General features: G+C 36.8%; 1 protein-coding gene across 17 annotated transcripts in view; it reads left to right on the top strand.

Moving 5' to 3' along the window:
• The window catches only part of kif1aa (kinesin family member 1Aa), a 55,006-nt gene that overhangs the window by 7,109 nt on the left and 22,141 nt on the right, over positions 1-25,756 (top strand). For 4 of the 17 annotated variants that reach the window (XM_047813937.1, XM_027147198.2, XM_047813934.1 and 1 more), the window contains exons 3-27: positions 7,473-7,546; positions 8,083-8,262; positions 8,621-8,689; positions 8,862-9,040; positions 10,251-10,362; positions 10,608-10,685; positions 11,108-11,173; positions 11,267-11,284; positions 11,708-11,786; positions 11,872-11,950; positions 12,909-13,051; positions 14,668-14,712; positions 17,761-17,963; positions 18,138-18,217; positions 18,687-18,762; positions 19,941-20,020; positions 20,161-20,267; positions 20,694-20,771; positions 21,058-21,238; positions 21,333-21,405; positions 21,519-21,609; positions 22,731-22,879; positions 23,240-23,418; positions 23,838-23,975; positions 24,871-25,170. In XM_047813937.1, the coding sequence (XP_047669893.1) occupies positions 7,473-7,546; positions 8,083-8,262; positions 8,621-8,689; positions 8,862-9,040; positions 10,251-10,362; positions 10,608-10,685; positions 11,108-11,173; positions 11,267-11,284; positions 11,708-11,786; positions 11,872-11,950; positions 12,909-13,051; positions 14,668-14,712; positions 17,761-17,963; positions 18,138-18,217; positions 18,687-18,762; positions 19,941-20,020; positions 20,161-20,267; positions 20,694-20,771; positions 21,058-21,238; positions 21,333-21,405; positions 21,519-21,609; positions 22,731-22,879; positions 23,240-23,418; positions 23,838-23,975; positions 24,871-25,170 (2,857 nt within the window). The remainder of the gene's footprint in view (positions 1-7,472; positions 7,547-8,082; positions 8,263-8,620; positions 8,690-8,861; positions 9,041-10,250; positions 10,363-10,607; positions 10,686-11,107; positions 11,174-11,266; positions 11,285-11,707; positions 11,787-11,871; positions 11,951-12,908; positions 13,052-14,667; positions 14,713-17,760; positions 17,964-18,137; positions 18,218-18,686; positions 18,763-19,940; positions 20,021-20,160; positions 20,268-20,693; positions 20,772-21,057; positions 21,239-21,332; positions 21,406-21,518; positions 21,610-22,730; positions 22,880-23,239; positions 23,419-23,837; positions 23,976-24,870; positions 25,171-25,756) is intronic. The other 13 variants (XM_047813942.1, XM_047813941.1, XM_047813940.1 and 10 more) reach the window with 8 other exon arrangements.

Raw genomic sequence — 25,756 nt, 5'->3', positions numbered from 1 at the left:
CTGCATTGCATATTTATCAGCAGCATTATCAATTTTCATAAATGTTTATAAAATATCTTACATTCAGTTCCTAAATCCAGTGTGCATTTAGGGCATATTGTATGGAGGTATTTGGTTGTATAATGCTAGTATAAAGATTCAAATTAACAAAATAAATGTGACACACCTCATTACCTTGAATAAGTCTAGTCTAATATGTACAGTCATGTGAAAAACATTTACCCAATTAAATATTCAGTTCTTTATTAATGGTCAACATTGTTTCTGATCTTGTTTTAATTTGTACCCGTAATTTAAAGTGATATAATTCATGTGATATAATTGCATGTAGACAACAAAAGATTTTTTTACTCATTCATTAGTAAATGAGTATTTTAACTGATGTTAGGACACCCTGCATCCTAATAGCTAGTGTTTCCCCTTTTGGCTGAAATAACCTCAGTGAGACATTACTTGTAGCAATCTACCAGTTTTCTGACATCAACTGGAAGAAAGTTTCCACCACTCTTCATTGCAGAATTCCTTCAGCTGTGTGTTTGAGGGGTTTCTTGCATGCACAGTCAATTTCAAATCACTACACAGAATCTCAACAGGATTTAGATCTGGGCTTTGACTTTTTAATTTTGGGTCAGTCCTTTGTGGATTTACTGGTAGGTTTTATGTCATTGTCATGTTGTAAGGTCCAGTTCCAGCTTCAGCTTCAGTTTTTTTTTGACATATGGTCTCACATGTTCCTCAAGCAGCTTCTGATAAATGTAGAATTCATAATGGATTTTATGATGATGAGCTGACCAGGTCCTGCTGCAGCAAAGCATCCTCAAACCATAACACTTCCACCATGTTTCACAGATGGTATGAGTTTATTTTCCTGAAATTTGGTTTATGCCAAACATGTCCTCTGTTAAGGTCTCCAAATAATTACATTTTAGACTTATCTGTCCAAAGCACATTATTCCAGAAGTCTTGGCCTTTGTCTTTGTGGTCTTTGGCAAACTTTAGTCTTGTCCTCATGTTTTTCTTAGACAATAAAGGTTTCCTCCTTGCACACCTCCCATGATAATTAAATTTATGCACTTTGACATCTACTGTAGCAAGAGCTTGCTGTAGGTCCTGTGATGATATTTTAGGGTTTTGGAGACTTCTTTAAAGCATCTTGTAGACTGCTCTTGGGGAGAATTTGCTTGGACACCCTGACCTGGGCATTTTGGCAGTTGTTTTAAATGTTCTCTACTTGTAAATGATTTTTGGACAGTGAAATGGCTGATTACAAATTATTTTAAGATCTTTTTATATCCCTTACCAGACTCAAACATCAACAATCTTCTTTCTGAAGGCCTCAGAGAGCTCTTTGGATCTCACCATGGTGATATCTTTAACTTCAACAATTAAGAGCAAACTAAACTGAATATCTGAGGTTTAAATAAGACAAACCTTTTCTAATATTTACATTCTAATTTTGCACCTGATGTGATACACCTGTAGGTAATTTTATCCAAATTACGTACAAATAAATGTGGGGGTGTCCTTACTTTTTCCTCACAAGAAATTGGATTTTTTTTTAATGACATTTTATAGATTATTTAAAAAATAATTTTCTTTGGTTTTCTTTGTTTAGTTATATTGCTTGAATCTTGCAATATTGTTACAATGAAGATTAATTGTCCATATATTTAACTATTAAAAAAAACAACAACAACAAGGCTTTCATAGGGTATCCTATTTTTTTTTCAAATGACCCCATATTCCTGAAAGCTATTGAAATGTTGAATTTGCTATTTGTTACTCATTACTCAAATGAAAGAACCATCCTTATCTAGGCAACACTGGAGAGTACGGTGCCATTTTAATATTCTGTTCATGAGAGTTGTGACACAAGCATAGCAGAAATGTGGACATGAACATAGAAACAAACTGCCAGGAGCATTTCCCTTTTAGTAAGGGAGGTAAATAAATTATTTCACTTCAGCTCCTATGTAGGATCTGCATTTTAGTAAGACATATAATGTTATGTAATGTGGTCTTTAGGGTGTTTTATATGTGTGTGCTATATTTAAATCAGTCAATGGCATTGTGTTTACTCTAGGCTAGGTCTGAGTAGAGGGATTTTTAAAACCTTTCGAAAGGGTTCATTATTGCGAATTGGTTTAAACAAACAAACAAACAAACAAACAAAAATGGAGGTATGAGACTAAATACCGAACATGGATCATTTACAGTTTAGTTCAGAATTTTAATGTTTTAGTAATCAAACATAGCAATGAATGTGGGATGTATAAGCTGGCATGGACTGTAGCTCTGTAGACTGATGCTGGTCATGACATGATTTGCTAAGAATTATGGGATACAGGTGCTTCGATTAAGGCGGGTGGTGACGTGACAGGGACAAAAACAAACCTCTGAAATACAAAGCACTCACAAGGGGATGTATTGCATGGTGACATGGTCTTTCTGTACCAAAGTAAATGTGTATACAGTTTATAGTGAATGTTTTATACCAGGAATTACAGGTTAGTAAAATATATTATCTATATAAAAATATAATACCCATAGATTGTTTATAGTGAAATAATACATTAATTACCTATTCATTTTTTATTAGCATGAATATAATCTGGAACAGAAAATATCAGTTGCAGTTTTCATCTCAAAAGCTGTTTCATTTACTAAAGAGTCTTTTACTCTCTACTCTCATATCAACAATCAGCCATGAGCCATTGAATGTCACAAGCCTTAAAGGAGAGCTGAGGAAGGACAAGAGAAACATGGGATGTTAACTGCTAAGGCTTCATCAGTTTATCTAGTAGAGACTATTAATAACTTAAACTAGACCTTAACCTGGGGAACCTTGTAGCCTTGTAGGAAAGCGTTGGTGTGAGCCAGCAGTTAAAAAAGATGCAGTTGACTTCATGTGTCTCAAAGGAAGTAGGTATTGGCTTTCACCCTCCCTGTGGTTGGGCAATTAGACTCCCAAGAAAAACTGACTTACGTTACATTCTTTAGAAAGGAATGCTTTAAATGATGCACTCAGAATTTCCACAACCGCCTTTTTTTTTAGTGTTTTTTGTTTCTTTAGGCTTACAAATAATGAAAATACTACTTAGCATTAAAATCATCAAGTTTGCAATATGTGCATCATACAATTTATGTAATTTAAAAAAAAATGTATTTGTTATTACTTAGTACATAGTGCTTTATGTGGCTAGTGTAACTATCTTAAAGCTTGGTGGCCTAGTTGGTCACATTGCTAGATCTCAGCTCCTGGATGTTGTTTGATCCTGAGACGTTATTATTTATTTGACATTTCACATGTTTTCCCTGCAATCGTGTGGGTTTCCTCTACATTCTCAGCTTTTTTACTTCTGCTTCCAAAAAAAGTGCCAGTAGGTGGATAGCTTAGGCAAATATAAACTGGTGTGAATGTGTGTACATGGCATATCATCCATAGTGCATTCCTGTATTGCATCCAGTATTCCAGAACTGAGTCCATGCACTTCTGACCAGAAAAAATCAGTTACTGAAAATGAACGAATTGAGGAATAATTTAAAACTGTGGAGGCCATCCAGCTCTTATTTAATATCTTTAGTTTGTAAATCTGGATGAATGTAATTGCTTCATGACTGCAATGTGTGAGATTCCTCAGTTCAGGATTAAGCTGACTACCTGTAACTGAAAGTCACTGGATGCTTGTTTGATTACATAGCACAAAGTAAATCATTATCATCACCATGTCACGCTGCATCAAGTGTCTCTGAAGGAAGAACAGAAGGTGCTTTAATGCCATTTCACACTCTCAGGCCTTGGTGTCATGTCAATTTAAATTAATTCACACACAGTGTTAACATCGATTCAGCAGAACTGATGAAGCCTCTCAGATGACTTACATAATGTATTCATCAGTGATACAAAAAGCCAAAGCTGACATATATGAGATGGATCTAATTAGGTACTTTTTATTAGGTGACTTTCAGTCAAATATTCCTCAGCACTCCAAAGTCCTTTGTTCAGGGTGTTTTCACTGTTTGGGTATTGTCTGATTCAAGCACATATCTATTGCAGAAATAGCGTAAATTTTTAGATAGACCCATAGATGATATTAGTGCTTGACCCAAAAATCCAGTAATCTTAGGTACCTAGTATTTAGTAAACCAGTAGAATTGTTTCTGCATATTGATTAGAGCAGAGTTTACTGTACTGGATGTCACTGATTTTTATTGACACAATTTCAAAACCTTCTACCTGCCATTTTCACTGGAATAGCAATTTGTTACCTTGCAACCAAAGGAAAGAGAACAAGCATGGTGTAGTGGGATGCTATAAAGGGCTGCAATTATGAAATCTTTAGGTTATTAGTTATGCTATAACATTGCAACCTGTGTGGAATGTTAAAAAATCGTGCTAGATTCTTTTTTGTAAATGTTTCTAGAGGCAAGCCTCTCGCAGCAAGCAACAAAAAACAAAACAACAAAAAAGCAACCTTCTATTTCAACCTTCTCCATGTTTGCTCTGTTGCTGTATTTTTACTAAATTGGTATTAAATATTAAAATGGAATTACTGAGTAGAAACATACACACATGGACAAAATTGTTGGTACCCTTCAATCAATGAAAGAAAAACTCACAATGGTCACAGAAAAAAACTTTAATCTGACAAAAGTAATAATAAATAAAAATTCTATGACTGTTAACCAATTAAAGTAAGACATTGCTTTCCAACCATGCTTCAACGGAATTATTTAAAAAAATAAACTCATGGAACAGGCCTAGACAAAGACTTGTGTCCCCAGTACTTGCGTTCCCAGGCCAGCCGAGAGACATAGAACCTCCAGCGTGTCCTAGGTCTTTCCCGGGGCCTCCTCCCGGTTGGACATGCCCGGAACACCTCCCCAGGGAGGCGTCCAGGAAGCATCCGGAACAGATGCCCGAGCCACCTCAGCTGACTCCTCTCGATGTGGAGGAGCAGCGGCTCTACTCTGAGCTCCTACCGAGCCACCCTGCAGAGGAAACTCATTTCGGCCACCTGTATCCAGGATCTCGTCCTTTCGGTCATGACCCAAAGCTCATGACCATAGGTGAGGGTAGGAACGAAGATCGACTGGTAAATGGAGGGCTCCTCCACTTGAGGCAGGAGCTCTCCACCAACCTGAAGGGGGCAAGCCACCCTTTTCCGGCTGAGAACCATGGCCTCGGACTTGGAGGTGCTGATTCTCATCCCCACCGCTTCACACTCGGCTGCAAACCGTTCCCTAATCCAGACGAAATCCAGTGGTCCCAAAACCGGACTCCCTCCATCCCCAGACTGCACCTAGAAATCCTGTCCATATAAATAATGAACAGGATCGGTGACAAAGGGCAGCCCTGCCGGAGTCCAACATGCACCGGTAACAAGTCTGACTTACACACGGCAATACGAACCAAACTCCTGCTCTGGTCATATAGGGACCTGACAACCCTTAGCAGATGGCCCCGGACCCCATACTCCCAGAGCACCCCCCACAGGTCACCACGAGGGACACAGATGAATGCCTTCTCCAGATCCTCAAAGCACATGTGGACTGGTTGGGCAAACTCCCATGAACCCTCCAGCAACCTGGTTAGGGTATAGAGATGGTCCAGTGTTCCACGACCGGGACGAAACCTGTATTGTTCCTCCTGAATCCGAGGTTTGACTATCGGCCGAATTCTCCTCCCAGTACCCTGGCATAGACTTTTCCGGGGAGGCTGAGGAGTGTGATCCCCCTGTAGTTGGAATTTATATATATATACTGTATAGTGTATATACTGTATATATATATATATATATATATATATATATATATATATATATATATATATATATATATATATATATATACATATTTGTATTGTAGTACACCACATTATATTTTAGTTAACCAAGATTGATTTCTTTATTTTGATCCCATCGATGGCTATCACTCTTCAAAAACAGCAGTCAGATTAAAACCAAGTTAAGATCCTTGTTTTTTGGTGTATCCTTTCTACGTTTGCCAGGCTACATATTTCATATACCATAGTTCCTGCAATATAATGGAAAAGAAAAACAGGAACGTGTCTGGAATATGTTCTATGTTCAATAATGGTTAACAAAAGGTACTAAAACATTGGTAGAATCATATCTATGGACTATTACTTGGAACTATGGACTATCTCTTGTCGTAATTGAACTTTTTTGCCATAGAAATAACATTTGCATGTTTAGTAGAAGTAGTAGATGGTGGAACTGACAGTTTGGTTCTGCCTGGTGAGGTTTTGTGAACAGAGGCTTGTAGCTTCTGTGTATTAATATGGAGATATTTTCTATGGCTCTCCGTGAAGAAGCACTTGTCTGTCTGTGTGGGTGACTTGTTGAGAACAGCAAGGATTTGACACGAAATTATGTAAGAGGCAAGAGCACGAGAGGTATGCAGGTGGATGACAAAATCTTAACAGTAACTTAGATCTCATTTTCAGTGTGATGGATTGGAATGGACAGTAATTATCTTAACTGAGAACTGAGAACTCAGTACTGATTGAATTGTAAAGAAGACCATCACAATATATCTTATCTCATCTCATAGAAAAAGAAAAGATTTGTAAGCATTCTTGCAGTGCAGGATCAAATTGACAAAAGTGTTTTTTGTCATTTTCCTCTGTTTCTTTTTGTTAGTCTTTTGATACTCCAAGGTGCTGCGTGGTTAGCAAATGTCCCTTTATCTTATTACTGGGCTGCTGAACAATAAACCACATCCAATCTATGTTTACCAAAATGAAAACATTTATGTTCAGTCCAGTCATGTTTGAGCAATAATGCCAGTGTTCATTAATTATGTCCATTGGACTAAATTGTAATGTGTAATAATTTCTGAATGTGCACAACTAAATACTGACTTCATCCAGATTGTGACAGCTGTTTTCAAATAGGATTTCAAATCCACATCACATCTAGCCTTTAGCACTCAGAAATCATATATTTAAACCTAGCCTTATCTTTGTGCTAACATGATCTGCTCCTCCTCCATGTTATGCTTTTTATAGATCCCCCTAAACGAAATATTATTTGATTGTTTAGTATGCATTCATTAGGTAATATGAAGCTTTAACTCCTGTTTTTAAAACTCCTGCTAATAAATTTTTTTTGTAATAGTGTTTTATTATATTTCCCTTTTTTTTCTCAAATTCTCAGTTGCTCAAATAATATGCCTATTACACATATTACACATGAGCTCCTTGAACCATCGAATTCAGAAGACATTGTGCTAATCTGAATGATTAGCTGGAAGTAAAATACACTCCAGGGAGACTTGCAGCAGGCCTTTACTAATTCCTTTTGTGGCCTGACAGTAGTGACTCAGTATTTCAGTCAGATGCCATTTTCCACTCTGTGGCAGCGTATTAGGTTTCAAGTATGACACTTTAGCCAGTAAGCTAACTTCATCCACACTCTCATCCTGTATTGTTTTCTCCTATATTTCAGCTATCATCAACCCCAAAGTACCCAAAGAAACCAAGAGCTTCAATTTTGATTACTCTTACTGGTCACATACATCGGTGAGTACGTCGGTCTAGGAGACACTCAAGTAGACTCAATTACACATAGGCATGTATGGTTATCATAAAATTTTCATTTCTCATCATAGTTTTACTTGACAGTCTATACTACACACATACACACTAGATTATTTAAAGCAACATAAATTTTCGAAAATTATATAAGATAAAATATATTTTTTAATAAATTACATTTTTAATAATGCATTTCCCTCTAGGAATGCTGTAATCATAATAATTACAATATTTTCTTATTAATAATTTGAAACAGCTATATTTGTAATCTCAATAAAAACGGTTACTGTGCAGCCATGTACAACCAAGATAAACTAATTATATTTAATGTTTTCAACTGTTACATTACTATGGATGAACCTTCAACATGTCCCAATTGTCCACTGAAAGCATTGACTATTTACACGGACTCTGTCCTTCAATAATGTATGAAGCCTTGTCTGGTCTTATGCACCTGTGTTTATTCAACAGTCGGTAATGTTTTACACTGACTGATCCTTGTTTTGTTAATTCACATGCAGCCAGAAGACATCAACTATGCGTCTCAGCAGCAGGTCTACAGGGACATTGGCGAAGAGATGCTGCTCCATGCCTTTGAGGGCTACAACGTCTGCATTTTTGCATACGGCCAGACCGGTGCTGGCAAATCATATACCATGATGGGCAGACAAGAAGAAGGACAGCAAGGAATAATCCCACTGGTAAAGACAAAGAGAGTGCATAAAGAGAGACTATATTATCTCAACAAGAGAGTCAGCTTGAGTGCTTGCATGTCTGTTTAACTACAATGATGTGCAAACTCTCCTGTTTACACAGTAAGACAATGGTGACTAATAAAGCAGTCTATTATTGGTGACTGATTTGTGCATAGAGTAGTATATCTGGCTTTCTACACATGCCACACACTGTAAAACAGGCATACGGCATAAACAATGTGAAATCAAACAGGTTAAAATTATGAGGCAATCAGCATATAAGCATACAGTATGCACAGATATCCATTTAGTGTCTGAGAAGATGAGGACTCATCTGTTAACATCTGTTTTTCTCTCTCAACAGTTGTGTGAAGATCTTTTCACCAAGATCAATGACAGCAATACTGACAACAGCATGTCTTATTCTGTAGAGGTAAAAATATACTTTCGTTACTTGTTTCTCTGAGTTATTTCTAGGATTTCTTCACAATTTCTTTCTATATATCTTATGTAAACAAATGACTCAAAATAGCTTTGCTATCAATAGTCATTTCCTGTATACAGTTTTTGTATGTCAGCTCATTTGGTGCTGTTTGGTGTTTCAGGTAAGCTACATGGAGATTTACTGTGAGCGTGTGCGGGACCTGCTGAACCCCAAAAACAAAGGGAACCTGCGTGTGAGAGAGCACCCACTGTTAGGCCCATATGTGGAAGATCTGTCCAAACTCGCTGTCACATCCTACAATGACATTCAAGACCTGATGGACTCAGGAAATAAGGCCAGGTTATTGTCTTCTCTTCTCTTCTCTTCTCTTCTCTTCTCTTCTCTTCTCTTCTCTTCTCTTCTCTTCTCTTCTCTTCTTCTCTTCTCTTCTCTTCTCTTCTCTTCTCTTCTCTTCTCTTCTCTTCTCTTCTCTTCATAAAGCTGCTTATGAGGATTTAATCCTCATAAAGTAGAGCCTACAGAAGAAAAACAGCTTATGGCTTTATTCAGGAAATAGAAAAAAATAATATGTACATGGAAAGTCATAGAATGATGTAAAAGGTCAGGATAGCAATCAACATTAGTAAAGAATCATATTTCATATTGTGACATTTTAGAAGCCTAATATATTTTATTATACTGGTTCTAGGTCAAAAACTATGATTTCTCTTTAAATTTCCACCTCTTATGCACCTCCTATTTCAGCATTTACTATTAAAGGACATAGCTCTAATTCATTTTATGGTGCAAACTAATTCTTTAGACCTGTTATCTTTTCTTCACTACACAATTATTCAGTTGTTAAACAACTCAGTAGCAAGGCCACACACCAGCAGCTACTTTAGCACAGTAGATAATTAGTCAGACTTTAATTCATGCTTCAGTTGCTATAGCACTAGCTAAAAATGAGCTTAAATGGATTTGAGTTTTTTCAAGGTTATTACTTTTCAGACTAGAGCTATTAGCACTGAAATATATAACACTGAAATATGAGACACTAATTGCCATGTTGTGGGTAATTAAACTGTTTTTCTGTGCCTAAAACAGAAGGTCTAAAGATGGATGTTTCAGAGGCAAAACAAACAATTGGAAATGACTCGTTTGAGATACAGCACAAGATGTGGCTTTTTGCTTATTTATAACCCTAGCCTTCCCAATGATAGCCTATATATTAATGTCACCTTTATGTAATTATTATTTCGGTATTATTTGTAAATGTTGTAAAGTTCTATAACTGCCCTTAGTTTCATTTTGTCATAATTGTGTCATATGCCATGTATTATCACCCACTCCGAAAGTGTAAAGTATGTAAATATGAAGCAGATGGCATCACAGAAATCCCTGATGCTGGGGGATCATTTTTCATACACTTTTCCCCCTAGTGCTAATTCTAGGCTTTTTTCAAGAAGGAATATCCCTCATACATTTCTTAGCTGTAATCACAGATAAACAGTTATTCCAACTGGGTGATGTCTGTTTCCCATCTGCTCTTTCTTCATTTCCTTTGCAGGACGGTGGCTGCCACCAACATGAACGAAACAAGCAGTCGCTCTCATGCGGTCTTCAACATCATCTTCACACAAAAGAGGCATGACTCCGAGACAGACAACACATCTGAGAAGGTAGGCTGCCAAGGAACATTTTACACTCTGTCAATCACACTAAGCTGCTAGTAGCCACACAGAAACCGGACAATCATTATTGTTCATGGCTTGTAATGCATTGAATGATGTTTGACATTGAGAATGCTTTTTCAGGTCAAGAAGACATCTTGTATTGGAGTTCAGTACATATTATGTATTATCATATGTCTCTCTTTTTTGTCTTTCTCTCTCTATTTTGAACCCTCAATCTGTTTTTTAAATAGGTCAGCAAAATCAGTCTGGTGGATTTAGCTGGCAGTGAAAGAGCTGACTCCACTGGAGCCAAAGGCACTCGGCTCAAGGTGACAATGTCTGTTTTTTCTCTCAGCACCTTCTAGCTAAATATTATGTGTTTTCCTATTTTCTATTCTCTTTCAATCATCTCTCTCCACATATTAGTTTTTAGGGTTGCTAAGCGTCTGCCAATCTTTTGTTCTGTTTTCCTCCAGCTCTATCTCATAACCCATAATCTTGTTAAACAATGATTCACCAGTCACAGTTACTTTTCATTATCTTTGTTATTTTTCCTGTATATTCAGCATAATAATCATTGTACTGTAAGGTGTATGAGATTCTAGACCAAGATCTGACAATATTAAAGTGGCCACTTTGACCAGTCAAGCTGTCTCCAAGCTTATTTAAGGTCCTAGCTTCCTCTTGAACTTAATTAAGAAATTTTCACTTTCTTTACAAGGTGTTTCACAAAGATTTTTTTCTGTTCCAGGAGGGAGCAAACATAAACAAATCCCTTACCACACTAGGGAAAGTCATTTCAGCATTGGCTGAGGTAGTAAGTATTGCTTTTTGCATGACTATGTATTACACTGTGTATCATTTCCAGTCAATGATATCAAATAAATATTCTGATTTCATATTTTCTTAGGATTCTGGATCAAACAAGGTATGATTTGCTTGCTACTATTTCTACTAGTGAAGATTAAGATTTTGGTTAAAAATTTGACCATCAATAAAATTACTGTATCTGCTTATGCCAAATGTAGTAAAAAAAAAACTAAACTAATTTAAGATGCTATTTAATCAAGGAGTTGCATGTAGAAATGATAACAAACATGTTCATTGTTGTTCATTGAATTCTCGAAATGACATCCTTATATTGTTTTTTGATACTGTAATATACATGTGAGGACAAAGGTAATTCAGCAATAAAATACCAGCCATTCACTTCTTCCTTTTGTTGCTTTTAATCTTTATGCACCAAACATGTCTTTTGTAATTGACTAGATTTGGAATAAGTGGAATATTAGGTAAATTTCTTTCTATCTTTCTTTCTTTGTAAATTAACCATGACCTTTCTTCTATACAGAACAAGAAGAAAAAGAAGGTGGAAAGTTTTATTCCATACAGAGATTCTGTACTGACATGGTTACTTCGGGAAAATTTAGGTATGTGTATCTGAATCAATGTTTGCACCCAAGTTAAGTCCAGGATTATACTGAATTTGACCTTTTGATGTTTTTCCTGGTACAGGTGGAAATTCTCGCACTGCCATGGTAGCGGCTCTCAGTCCTGCAGACATCAACTATGACGAGACTCTCAGCACGCTCAGGTGTCACAATCCTGTCTCTTCATCTTAATGTTAGCCCTAAATTCAGATTTAGGGCTAAACTTATTGATTTTATTTTTATATGAAACCACATTGCAAATTACAATTAACCAAAACGATATTTCTGCTTGGACCATTGACACATTTACTCACCTGCAGTACAGTAGCTTCTTTACCTGATAAGGGTGATGGTTGATATGCAGCTTATGCTGGGAAAACTGGGCCCCAAACAGGATTAAACCCTAGATGGATCCAAATTTACGGTCATTCGCATTTACACCTAAGAGCAACAGCATATTTCTGCATATTCTTATGGGGTGGGGAAAAACCAGGGATTCTGAAGGAACATATGAATTGAAACTCAACAAAGAGCCTAACCCAAGTTCAGGATCTATTCAGAACTTGTGAGGTGGCATTATTGCTCCCTTCCTCCACAGTGCTGCCCACTATAGTCACGTTTGCCTACATATTTACATTGGATACTCGCGCAGTCATGTTTTGTTGTTGCTTTGGAAGGTTAAAATTTAAAAGGCAATTATTAGTAGATCCTGAGATCCTCAAGTGTCAAATAGGTCGAAATACTAACATAAAAACTTCTAAAAAATTATAGCACAAATACACAAAAATTTGGTCTAACAGACTCATTAGAAATCATGTTTAAATGTCATTTTTATTGCTGAACTTATTTATATATTAATGTTTGGAAAGCTATTCACTGCATGTAGTGATGGATTTAAACCCCTCAGTAGCTTCACTCTTCAAACACCCTCCCAAGTTTGCTGCAATAAATCTGCAATAAAACTTACCAAGGCAGTGTTAGTTACGCGTTATCTTGGGTCCCTTAGAGACTGCTGGTCTACTACTCATACACCATATTAACACTAACACCTGCTGCAATAGCCATGACTACACTATTCATGATGTCCTGTGATGACTTTGGTTTGCATGGATTCTGAATCAGATATGCAGACAGAGCCAAGCAGATCCGCTGTAACGCTGTCATTAATGAGGACCCCAACAACCGGCTGGTGCGTGAGCTGAAGGATGAGGTGTCACGGTTGAAAGAGCTTCTCTATGCCCAGGGCTTGGGTGACATCATTGAAAGTAAGGCTTTCTTATGTTTTCGTTCGACAGAACCTTACTCACATTTATGACTTTATATAAAAGATGTGTAAAGTTGCTTAGATGGAATGGCTCAATGAAAAATTACTCCACATATCAATATTTGGTGTTTATTAGACAAGCTAAAAGGCTTATGTAGCTAACAAGAAAGTCTGTGTACAGTATATCAAACAACAATTCTGGAAATCTCTAGCCTTAACCTGCAACCAGATCTTTAGTAATGTAACAAAGAATGTCTGATGTGAATTAAGAGTCAGAATGGCATACATAATAATCATAGGGTTGCCATCTGTGACAAGAATCACTTATTTTGCCCTTGCTTGTAAGCCACTCTGTACAAGATGACAAGACGCCTGTTCCCATTCTCACCCAAATCTTCCATCGCTTAAGTTTCTTTATACTGGTAATTACTATAAATTACTTTCTTGAGTTGTTGCTGGTTGTCATGGTTACCCTGCTTGCACCTGGACATAGACATAGAAATTACATAGCTAGCTACAGAATATATGCAAACCGGTCAATTTAACCACAAATCGGATGATTTTTCAGTATTACCAGCAATTTCTTAGCCTGCTGTTGCTGTCAACAGCTACACAAGCATTGTAAATCACACGTTTCCAAAACTCTGCAACCCTTTTACAAATTGTGCTTGACTACGCCCTTTCTGCCACATGTTGTTTCAAGCTTGAAAGAATTGTGTAAATTATGTGGACTATACTAATTATGATATTAAAGCTAGTCTAATTATTATAGGTACTTTATAATAATCCTATTTTAAAATGAAATAAGATGCATTACATGAAAGAATAATGCTACTTGAAGGCAATACATAGATTTTGGAAAAACTTTATTGTTATATTTATTTTAGGTTACACCGATGTCCATTATTATTAGTTACATTAGGCTTAGTTACAGTTCAAAACCAATGTCATTGACGTGTAATGATTTTTGCTTAGTCATTCCTTCAAGGTATTTCATAAAAATTTCATTATGAAATCTATTATAGTATATTATATTTCTTATATTTTACAATATATCTTATTTATACAATATATTTCTTATTATATTACAATATTTCTTTTGTTTGTATTATATATACTGTAGATATGTTTTGCTTTATTGTTACACCAATATTTAATTGGGCAGAAATTATGTTATATGCACTTTTTCCACACACACACCTCTGGGAAAAATCTAAATTCATATATGTGACTCACTCACTCACTCACTCACTCACTCACTCACTCACTCACTCACTCACTCACTCACTCACTCAGTGACTCACTCACACACTCACCCACTCACTCACTTACTCACTCACTCATGCACTCACTCACCCCTTTCCTCTGAAGTCACTCCTCTCCTTACTTCTCCTTATTCTCTCTTCTTATGATCTAATGGTTCCACATATCGAAGCATTTCTAGAGCAGTGCATTTTGAAATCAGTCCTCCATGTCTCAGGTCTTTCAGAATTTTGAGATCATGTCTCACATTTACCTCTCCCTCTTTTCTCTTCTCTCTCTCCTTATTTCCTTTGATATTCTCTTCTTATTTCTTCGTCTCAATCTGTTGTTTTCTGTTGTTGCTCTCTCCCTCAGCATATCGGGGTCCAGTTGATGACAATGCTGGTCTGGGTTTGAAATGTGTGTTTCCTTGGATTTTCTATTCTCTTTCTTTCTATTTCGTGTGCTTTTAGCAGCTTTCCTGGATGTGGTATATCTCTGCAGCACCAGAGGCCTTTGTCTGGTTTTTGATAACGTACTGAACTAGTCATATAACCATCATCATGCTATGTCAGCTGAATGTTGGCTTGGTTGGGAGCCATAAGTTTATGTGCAGTAGCTGCATGTGTAGACTGGCAACCAGGCTATAAGTGTCCATACACTAAACTTAAATACACAAACTGCTGCTTATCAAATCATTATTCATGAAGATATGTGCTGTGATGATACCGTACATACATCCATTTTCATAAGAGATTGGTTGACTAATGATATATCCTGTGCTAAACAAAGAGGAACAGTCACTTGGATATTTTTACTGTAAAGTGTGATTTCATCCCGGAGCTTTTAAAAAAACTCAGTCAGTCTATTCACCACCAAAGCTTTTTCAGAGAACAAAAGGCTAGAAAACGTGTTCACTCGAATCAGTGTCTATGTACATTTATCAGCATATTGACTGACTCAGAAAAGATGTTTAATCATTTTGCTGACTCAGCTTATTAACATTAGTGACTCACAGAGGATGAGAATCCAGTCCTTCACCACGTTGTTCTGGTTGACATCAGTACTGAGCATCTGGAATAAAACAGATCAGTATCTCTAACATATAAAGCAATGTATTCACTGTAATTTAGTGTATTATACCATTGAAAATAAGACTATTTGACAGTCTGACTGTTCCACTTTTATTGGAGCCTGTTTGCTGGTTTGGAGTTTAATGTTAAAGCACAGCTGTCTGTGCTGTGTGTAAGTACACTGGTGCTGCAGGTCTGTGTTTTCTCTCTTACGTTCTCTGCTGTTTTCTTTTGTCGCTTCTCTTTTTGGGCTTGTCATGCTGAGCAAGAAAACTTGTGCTTTCCAGAGTTTATTTGGTCTCACTCATCCACTCATTTCTTTGTGTTCAGTTTTCCCAATTATTATTAAGAAAATTTTAAGAGAACATTATCGTTTTAATTCTGAAAAAAAAAACCCACAATAATATAGGCTTTTAATTTACAATGATTTGAAATACGCATTGTTAACAGATTCGAGTTCATCTTAATACTATCAATTACTACTAATATTAGCTTTATGACAGATGTGTGTTTGAGTGATGGCACATATTCTGTGAATTTGTGTACTGTCTGTCTTATGCAACCTGCAGCTTTGGTTATGGCTATTACACATCCATCCAATCCAAAATGTCTGGTTTACAAGTCCAGATAAAACACTAATATGACTGAAATATTGAAGACATTTAGTTTTTAATGCTTAACAAATAACAAATATGGCTGTAAGTATTTTTTGTTCCATAGTGGAGCTTATCCTATACTTTTCCGCTGTAACATCATTTAAAATTTTTGATTGTTTACCTTTTTAGAATAGTTATGTCAACCGTTAATCAGTGCATAGAGGGTGACTAAAATAAAACATCTAAGAAAGTGCATGGTAACTCTTCCCTTCTGTTTTAATGTCTCTAGCTCTGTAGCTAGTCTCTGGTCCAATGAGCTGCCTTTAGCTAAATGATTTACTAAACTGTGTGTCAAACTATGGCCAGTTTTATGGTGATTGTCTCTGCTACAGTATTTTTTTAGTACTGGGATCAGTTGACTGAAAATCTTTCCTCTGTTCAAATCTGAATCATGGTCTACCAGATGACAACTACTGGTCTAGAGGATTATCATCTATTATCTCATTGTTCGTAAGGTCTGCTGAGTCATGGTATCAAAAAGGTTAGACAATGGATGTTACTGGTTGAATGGCAATGCCAGCTACTTGTCTAGATTGTTTAACAGACTTACTATTGTTTAAGATGTAAATTGTGGTTTGGACCAGCTTGTTGGTATAGTGTGTAGAGGGGTGTTTTATGAGTGGATAAGAGAAAAAAGACACTCTGTTTATCTTATAGAGAGATTATCTTTAGCGTGTTTCACATAAACCTAACCAAATTCCTACTCTTACATGCAGATAGCACCAAATTCCAAGCATTTTCTTAAAAAGCTTATTTTTCTCAGACAATTTCCAGCATTTCTAGTGTAACTGCTCTCTTTAGTGCTCACTCCTTGTTTCCATAGCAGCAATGTGAGAGCCAAGAGCCCTTATTATGTAGCAGGTCACTCAGACAGTATCTTCACAATTATTTACTCTAATATATTCATCCCTCACACTAATAATAACATAAAATAATATGCATTAATCTGCAGTAAATATTCAGTATGTTATTGGGGGTTTATGACACATGGTACTCATCACATTAGGGTCAAAAGGTGGGGATGAGATGAGATTTCTCACACATGAGCCACATAAATGCTGGCTGACAGCTCTAATGCAACCGCTTCCGCTCCAGTGTTGGATATGGATTTTATTCAGAGCGTAATGGAGCTAGTAATGAGGATTTTATTAGAGCTAGTGGAGTGCCTAATAACAGCTGCTAGCTTTTAGAAGCAACATGAACCCTATATTAGAAGATGTAGATCTAGGAAGGGTATTGTTGGAGTATATGAGGATTACTGTAAGGGAACTGGAAATATTGTTACATGACTGAAATAACACGCACAGAAAGGGATTGTATAGCACAGAATGATTGCATAACCTGCATGTACTGTATGCTTGTACCGTATAATACTGAGGGAATATAGAATGGTGTCACAATTGCAGTGCTTTGGCTGAAGCTTACTAGGTCACACCACACATATAACAGGTGGACATTTGCTGCTTTATGCTTTTTGCTGCTTTTTCTTTTTTGGGGGCTGTGACTGTAGAACATGTCTGTTCTCCCACCTCTGGTGTTACATTCTGGTTCCTCTACTCACATATACCGGCCATTTTATATTTGGATAGATTCTTTTTAAGCGATATATATTTCTCTCTGTCCTCTTTTCCTACTTTTCCTTCTCTGGCCTTTCCCTTTTCTGCCTGCTTCTCCATATCTCTCTGACCCCCCACCCCTCGCTCTCCCCACCCCACCTGATAACCCCACTACCCCCACAGACTTTTCTGATTACAAGAACAATAACAATACTGGCCAAGCTGTCAATGAAAGGGGTGATCTCTCCGCAGTGACCAATGCCATGACAGGGATGAGTCCCTCTCCCTCACTTTCCGCCCTGTCCAGTCGGGCTGGATCCATTAGCAGTCTGCATGACCGCATCATGTTCAGCCCCGGGAGTGAAGAGGCCATTGAACGGCTCAAGGTGACTCAGTGAATAGTACTCATTTTAAGTACTGATAGTTTTGATATCTCATTATACCCTCAAATATATCACATTATATACTGAAGTGTTACCTCATGTTTAACAAAAAACTCAATTCTGATTTTAACATTACTGAGTATTTAACTTGAAATCTCTCATGATGTCTTTCAATAGGAAACAGAGAAAATCATTGCTGAGCTCAATGAAACATGGGAGGAGAAGCTTCGACGTACTGAGGCTATCAGAATGGAAAGGTCTGTTCTTCAAATAATGGCTTATCTGTTTTCTATTCAATTTTATTGATATAGCACGTTATATAAATCTAGTTGAAGATTTAAATTCCTAATGAGCAAACCAGAGGTTAGAAGGTTCCTTACCAGAAACCTTGAGAGGAGCCATAAACAAATCTATCCCAGATAGTCTAATTATGTAATTGCTCTTTTAACATATTTACATATATTTATATATACTGTATAATACACAGCAAGCGTGTTGAGATGAGTGCAGAAACGTTTTATGACAACAGCAGCAGATCTAAGGTACAAATCTACTATATCCCTATGAAATTATCAACTTAACCAAGGGTGAGTCTTAGGCATAGTGTTATCTATGTGAGACTATCCACAACATCACTAGTGCAGACACCTCCAAGCTTGCAAGCAGACCCATATTGCCCTCTATTGTGTGTCATGTATTGTGAAGCCACTGCTTACTGTTTTTCAGAGAGGCCCTACTAGCTGAGATGGGTGTAGCCATGAGGGAAGATGGAGGCACTGTCGGTGTTTTTTCACCCAAAAAGGTATAAAGTGTCACATGACATCATTAATATGATATACATATGATTCACTAAAACATAGTAAGTTATTGATTTAGACAATGGAATTACCAAATGATTGCATTCCCATTCATCCTTTTGAAGCCAGCAGAAAAGAGAAAGCCTCAGGCCGTATTTATAGACTCTGTTGGTTTGTTCTCTCCCAATGAGGTTGGTTATAGAGTGCTATGGAAAACCTGTGATTGACTCCTGAGTGAAACTGTCATTTTTTACTGAAACTGTCCTAGTGTTCCGCTTTCCTTTCTGCTGTATTGTAATACATAGAGAAACTTGTATGTCTTATATAATTTAGAGCTATGTTTATGTAATATATTAATGTCATGTTGATTGTAATAGTTTGAAATAACGAAAAGATTCTAGTTTAAATGTACTCTTGTGTGATTTTTCTACATTTCTTGGTTATGTCTGGGGTTGAATTTCTCAGTTTTATTGCATGCATCTTTTCCTGTGTGTTGTTTACAGTGTTGGGTTTCTACATCATGTATATAAATCAAGTGTATAAAAATGTATCTAATTACTTTCCAAATTCTTTAGGAAAGCCTCTAAACTAACGTATATATTTAGATTCATGAGACTAGCAGAACTAAAATAGGCAAAAAATTTACATACTAGGCGACTGATTGATACGTAGGGGATTTACAGTATCATTATCTATATTGTTATATAATTATTTCTATTTAGAGTACCTCTCAATTTCAATATCTCAGTTTAACAAAACAACCATGTAGTTACACATTTTGTTGTGTTGCATCTTACATTGTAAGTTTATTTTTTAATTAGAATTTAAAGATTTTTACCCGACTGTCCTGACCACAGCTATCTAGATAGTCATATGCTTAGCTAAGTCTGCTATCAACAATTAAATTAGTTAAAGAGATCTAGTGTAACACAAAAGCCATACTCCAAACTTTTTTTTCAATTGTAGTGATGACTATTATGTAGATTATGGACACATTCAGTAGGATACAAATAAATAGACTGTAATATTGTCTGAAAGTTTTTACAAACCACCCAAACCTATTTTACAACTGTTTCATTGGAAGATTCCTCTACGTTCCACACTATTTTCCTATTTAAGATAATATATTTGTATGTTAAAGGACTTAACATGTTATTAATCATGTTTTTGTGCAATGCTTCAGACTCCTCATCTGGTGAACTTGAATGAAGATCCTCTTATGTCTGAGTGTCTCCTTTACTACATTAAAGATGGAATCACCAGGTTGGTGACATGTTCATAGTTTTCTCCCGAATTTTGTTACATCATTTATGTGTCAACCGACACATACTGTCTAAATGCTTTGATATTTGACTGTAATCCTCTACAATACTCTATCTGTACTCTGTTGTTTTATGTTTCAGGGTAGGCAGAGAGGATGCAATGACAAGGCAGGACATTGTCCTCAGCGGACATTTCATAAAAGATGAGCACTGCATTTTCACTAGCAGTGCAGGTCCTATGGGAGAAGGTAAACAATGCTTACTCATGCACTCAAACTAATAATAGTTTACATACTTTATGCCTATTGTACATTAAGATAGGTATTACTGTCATTAAATTCTGCCATGTTTACGCATAACATAAAAGGAAACCAAAGTAATTAAATGGAATCTTTTCACTTTATGTGATAAATAGGCTAGTGCAAGAAAGAATTATTTAGGACCAAAATCTAATATCTGCAATCAGTTATGAAGTTGCTTATGAATTGAAACAAAAAGTAAACTGTAATGATATAGCCACATAGACTAAATAATCAGCCTACTCTACCATGCCAGTGTTGCTTGCTAATATTTGTTAGAAAGCTAACTTAGTTAAGGATCCACTAAGGATGAAATTTTTGATTTTTTATGTGGTATATACATATATAAAACAAATATTGTGCTTTTATGAACAGTCATTCTGGAGCCGTGTGAAGAAGCTGAGACCTACGTCAATGGGAAGAAAGTGACAGAGCCCACTGTCCTCAGATCAGGTGAGCCTCCAGTTTAAATTAAATGTCATTTATACCTTACATGATAAGGGTCTTGGATTTACATAGACATGCTGTAATAAGATTAAGACACAAATTACACTTGAATGACATGTAATAGTCATTACAGTATGTGACACAGGATTAAAGAAATCTCACATTCTAATACAATTCAACATAAGGTCCCACAATTAAACAAATGAATAATCAATGTTTATTTTATATACTGTTTTTCTTGATAGCTACAGTATAATACCTTTTTATAAATTTTTATGGTTTGACATTACAGGGAACCGCATCATCATGGGGAAGAGCCATGTGTTCCGCTTCAACCACCCAGAGCAGGCAAGACAGGAGCGGGAGAGGACTCCATGTGCTGAAACTCCGGTTGAGCTTGTGGACTGGGCTTTTGCTCAAAGAGAGCTGCTAGAGAAACAGGGCATCGACATGAAACAGGAGATGGACCAGAGGTAGGAGACAGCAAAAAGGAGGTGGGGTAACAGTGAAGAAGAGATTTTTAATTATTAATGCTTTATCTGTGTATTTTTTCCTGTGTGTGGTTAGACTTCAGGAACTGGAGGACCAGTACCGCAAAGAGAGGGAGGAGGCCAATAACCTTCTGGAGCAACAGAGACTAGTGAGAAAGATATTTCACTGAAATTTAATATTTGAAAAAGACATAAAGATGCCCTTCAAATTCAGCTCAAAGCTAATTGAAAATCTGTACCTAAAAATGCATGACTTTTGCAGGATTATGAAAGCAAGTTGGAGGCCTTGCAAAAGCAAGTTGATCGTTATTATCCTGAAGCAACAGAGGAAGAGGATGAACCTGAGGAGGAAGGTGGGCTCTATCCTAAATCTTTAGTCAAGAATCATGTACATTTTTACACTGTATGACCAATAGTCTGAATAGTCTGTGGACATCTGAATAATCACAGTCCCTTTTGCTGTTAATAATAACCTCCAGTCTTCTGGAAATGCTTTCCATTAGATTTTGAATCATGGCTGTGGGGATGTTTGAGCATTAAGCCACAGGAGCATTAGTGAAATCAGACACTGATATTGAGTGGGGTGTAGTCTGTGTGCCAGTTCATCCCAAAGGTGTTCAGTGGCGTTAAAGTCAGAGCTCAATTCAGGCTACTTCTTCCACTCCAACCATGGAACTCGATTTTGTGCACAGCACCATTGTCATGCTGCTACAGATTTGGGTTTCTTAGTTCCAGTAAAGGGAATTCTTATTGCCACACCATATAAAGATTTTTATAAAGACAATTTTTGTAAACCCGTCAAGTTTTGTGGTATCAATGTAATCATTGGTCAGCTAGTGACTTATGGGATTGCTGTGGATGGGACTGCCCGGAGACTGTCATGTTTTGAACCATTACGTCAGTCAGTTGTATGGTCTGGACTTAATCAGCAATCATTTGAAGACTTTGACAGGAAGAAATCAGCATTAGGTCTGTGCTGAACTCAGAGTTTGTGCTGCCCCATTATTTCCTCATTAGTGTTCTCGTTTGCACTGTTATATACTGTTGTAAAGAAATTACATTATTTACATTTAAATTATCCTCATATCAGTTTTTCCTTGCCACCGTCACCTCCGGCTTGCTCATTAGGGATAGATGTTAGGGATATATAGTATTTTAAATAAATATTTTACAATTAATTTTAAATTTTTAATGTATGTATTCATTTATTTATTTTTCTTCTTCTTTTTTCTTCTTCTTCTTCTTCTTCTTCTTCTTCTTCTTCTTCTTCTTCTATTCTATTTTTTTCTTCTGTTTCTATACTTCTGTAAACCTGTTTGAGACAATGTGAATTGAACTGAATGTGACTAAATAGTCAGTGTACCTGCTACCTAATTACATGTAGAATCGTATTCTACATCATATGTTATATATTTATGTTTGTTATATTTCATATTTGTTTCTTTTGTCCACTCTGAAAATGTATTATCCACAGTGCAATGGACTGAGAGAGAGACCGAGTTGGCGATGTGGGCTTTCAGAAAGTGGAGATGTTACCAATTTACCTCTCTCAGAGACCTTCTCTGGGGCAATGCCATCTTCCTTAAAGAGGCCAATGCCATTAGTGTGGAGCTCAAAAAGAAGGTGGGTGCTTTATTTTTAGTCATGTGTTGTTAATAATAATTAACAATTATAGGTTTAGAGTAAGTAGCTATGTAAAATATCTGCTCCTTCATGAAAGGAATAGTGCAGTATATACAGTAAGTGACTAAATAAAACATGGATATTCGATCAGGCTTTCATAGAAATGAGAGTTTAACAAAAATGGTAACAAACTCTACAACCACCCAAGCTATTACATGGTCTAATAGAAGCAATTTAAGCTGAATATGGAAGCTTCATCAGTATTGTATATGTATTGTATTTATGTCATGTGCTGTCAATTTTTTACAATGATTTGGTGAGAATATATATATGCATAAATATTGTGATGTCTGCTCACAGGTGCAGTTTCAGTTTGTTTTGCTGACCGACACACTGTACTCTCCGCTTCCACCTGACTTACTGCCTTCTGATGGGAATAATGAGCGCGAGAAAAGCCCATTTCCCCGCACCATAGTTGCTGTGGAGGTGCAGGACCAGAAAAATGGAGCCACACATTACTGGACACTGGAGAAGCTCAGGTATGTGCTATAACATTTCACATCACTATAACCATGAGTATACTGTAGCATATTTTGTGAGCATTATATTTAAAGTAATTATGTATAAGAAGTCAAATGTCTCATTGCAAGATTTTTAGCAAATGAGAAATATTGCAACTGGGCTAAATATTTCCTGCATCCAGAACAAGGACGGAACAGTATTGTTAAGAAACAATAAGAGTAGTGTATATTAGTCATATACAGTGCCATATTGTAATTTATATCACATCATGATGTTGGGAGGAAAAGCTGCAGATATATAAAAATATATTTCATGCTGCAGCTTTTATTTGCATTAATTTTGTATATCTATTCCAAGATTAACTTAACAGAAAGTGGCATATCATCATACATTGAATGTGAAGAAATGATCACTTATCTAATGATGCCCCCTGTAGGCAGCGTTTGGACCTGATGAGAGAGATGTATGACCGAGCTGCAGAGGTCCCCATTGGTGCCACAGAGGAGTGTGACAGTGTGCTGACGGGAGGAGACCCTTTCTATGACCGCTTCCCTTGGTTCCGCCTGGTTGGGAGGTGAGTGTTTATATTATCTGGTGCAGATGTGGCTTTAAAGCATGTAGCGTATGTACATTTTAGCCCCAGCCCTAGGCATGCACCACACATCTCTGTGTTCTTTCCTGATGTGACACATTGATCTATTTGTGAAAAACATGAATTGGCTGAGCGCCTAGGAAGAACACAGAAATGTGCTGCTTGGAGCCCCAGGGAATTTTGAAAAACACTGTCATCATACAGCAGCAAAAATTGCTTCTGCATCAAGTCACGTCCATAAATAAAGAATATATGTTTAACAAACAGGTTCTCTGTCTCCTTAAAATTTAATAGATTATTATAGATATGCAACATGCATGAAAAAAAAAACTTGCATTATCATTTCATCATCATGGCCAGTGATAAAATGATCCTAATGTTCTTTACAGTGCTGAATGTGTTTCACTATTAAGAGAGTATGAGCTCATTCAGGCTTTTAGCACTTTCACTAGTATAATATACACATCTCCATAAAAACAATTTTCATATCATTCCTAATAACTGTTTCATTATATTCAGTTATTCATTTTAACCAATATTTTCCAGTAATGACTGTAAATTATTAAGTAGCCTAATTAGGAAAGATTTTGTAGTTATGAGAGTAAGGACTGCAAGTCTGGATCTGCCAACAGCTTTTGAGATTAAAGGGTTAAAATGTGATCTTTTAGATCTCTTTTTACTAAGAAGTTATGAACAGCTCACTTAGAGGAAGATGAATCCATGCTGTTCTGCAAGGTGTGCTGTTTGTAACCATGTAAAAATGAAATATGTTAAAGGCTACTCAAAAGCCGAGGAACTGCATCAGGTAACCCTTACGTGAACACTAACTAACAGGGTTACCATACTAACTGGGCTCCCATGTCTTTGGCTACACCAGCAACCTCCTATTCACCTCATGCCTTAGTGAGCAAGCGAAAGACTCCATCGCCTCCCCAACCCTCTCTGACCCCACCGAGACCACTGAACCTACCGAGCTCATCCAGACACGGCGCTGCGGGGGGCTCGGGGCAGAGCTGGAGGACATCACAGATGAGCTCTTGTCGGATGATCTGTGTTCTGAACTTGGCGATGAAGATGATGACGTTTATAAGGATGACGAGAAGGGGCTTTGCAGAAACTCTGGAGAGATGGAGGACCCGTTTTATGAGCGTGCTCCTTTGTTCAGTATAGTGGGAAGGTTGGTGAGGTTTCAGGAGCATGCTGGGAAAGGAAACTAGCTCTTTCAAACTGAGAAACAGAACATTGTGCAGATACCCAACATAACCTGTACATGCAAACCGATGACTGTAACACATACTGTACAGAATCAAGTAAAGAACATTACAACATTGTTGACAAATTTTCTCTAACATAATGGCACAGTTAATAGTAGTATAAGTGGTATATGCTGTTGTATAAGAGGAAAAATACACATGCAATGGGAAAATGATCAGCTTCAGGGTGGTGATAGATTAAACCACCAGATTTACAGATTTACAGCATATACCTGCACATTCATGCAGTTATCCCATCAGCCAATTATGAGGCAGTAGTACAACACACATAACCATTCAGATAGGGGTCCAGAGCTTCAGTTAGTGTTCATATAAAACATCAGAATGAAGAAAACAATTTGATCTCTGTGGTGTTGAGTGTGGCACAGTTGTTAGTAATGGATGTTCTGTTTTGAGTATTTTTGAGTAAACTGTTGATACTCTAGAATTTACACAGATATGCAAAAAGTCAGTGACAGTTCTGTGGCTGGAAAGGCCTTGTTGATAAGG

Source organism: Tachysurus fulvidraco, chromosome 5 (genome assembly GCF_022655615.1).
Source record: "Tachysurus fulvidraco isolate hzauxx_2018 chromosome 5, HZAU_PFXX_2.0, whole genome shotgun sequence".
Classification (NCBI taxonomy): domain Eukaryota; kingdom Metazoa; phylum Chordata; class Actinopteri; order Siluriformes; family Bagridae; genus Tachysurus; species Tachysurus fulvidraco.
Note: the sequence above shows the minus strand (reverse complement) of the source record. Positions and strands in the feature narration are given on the sequence as shown.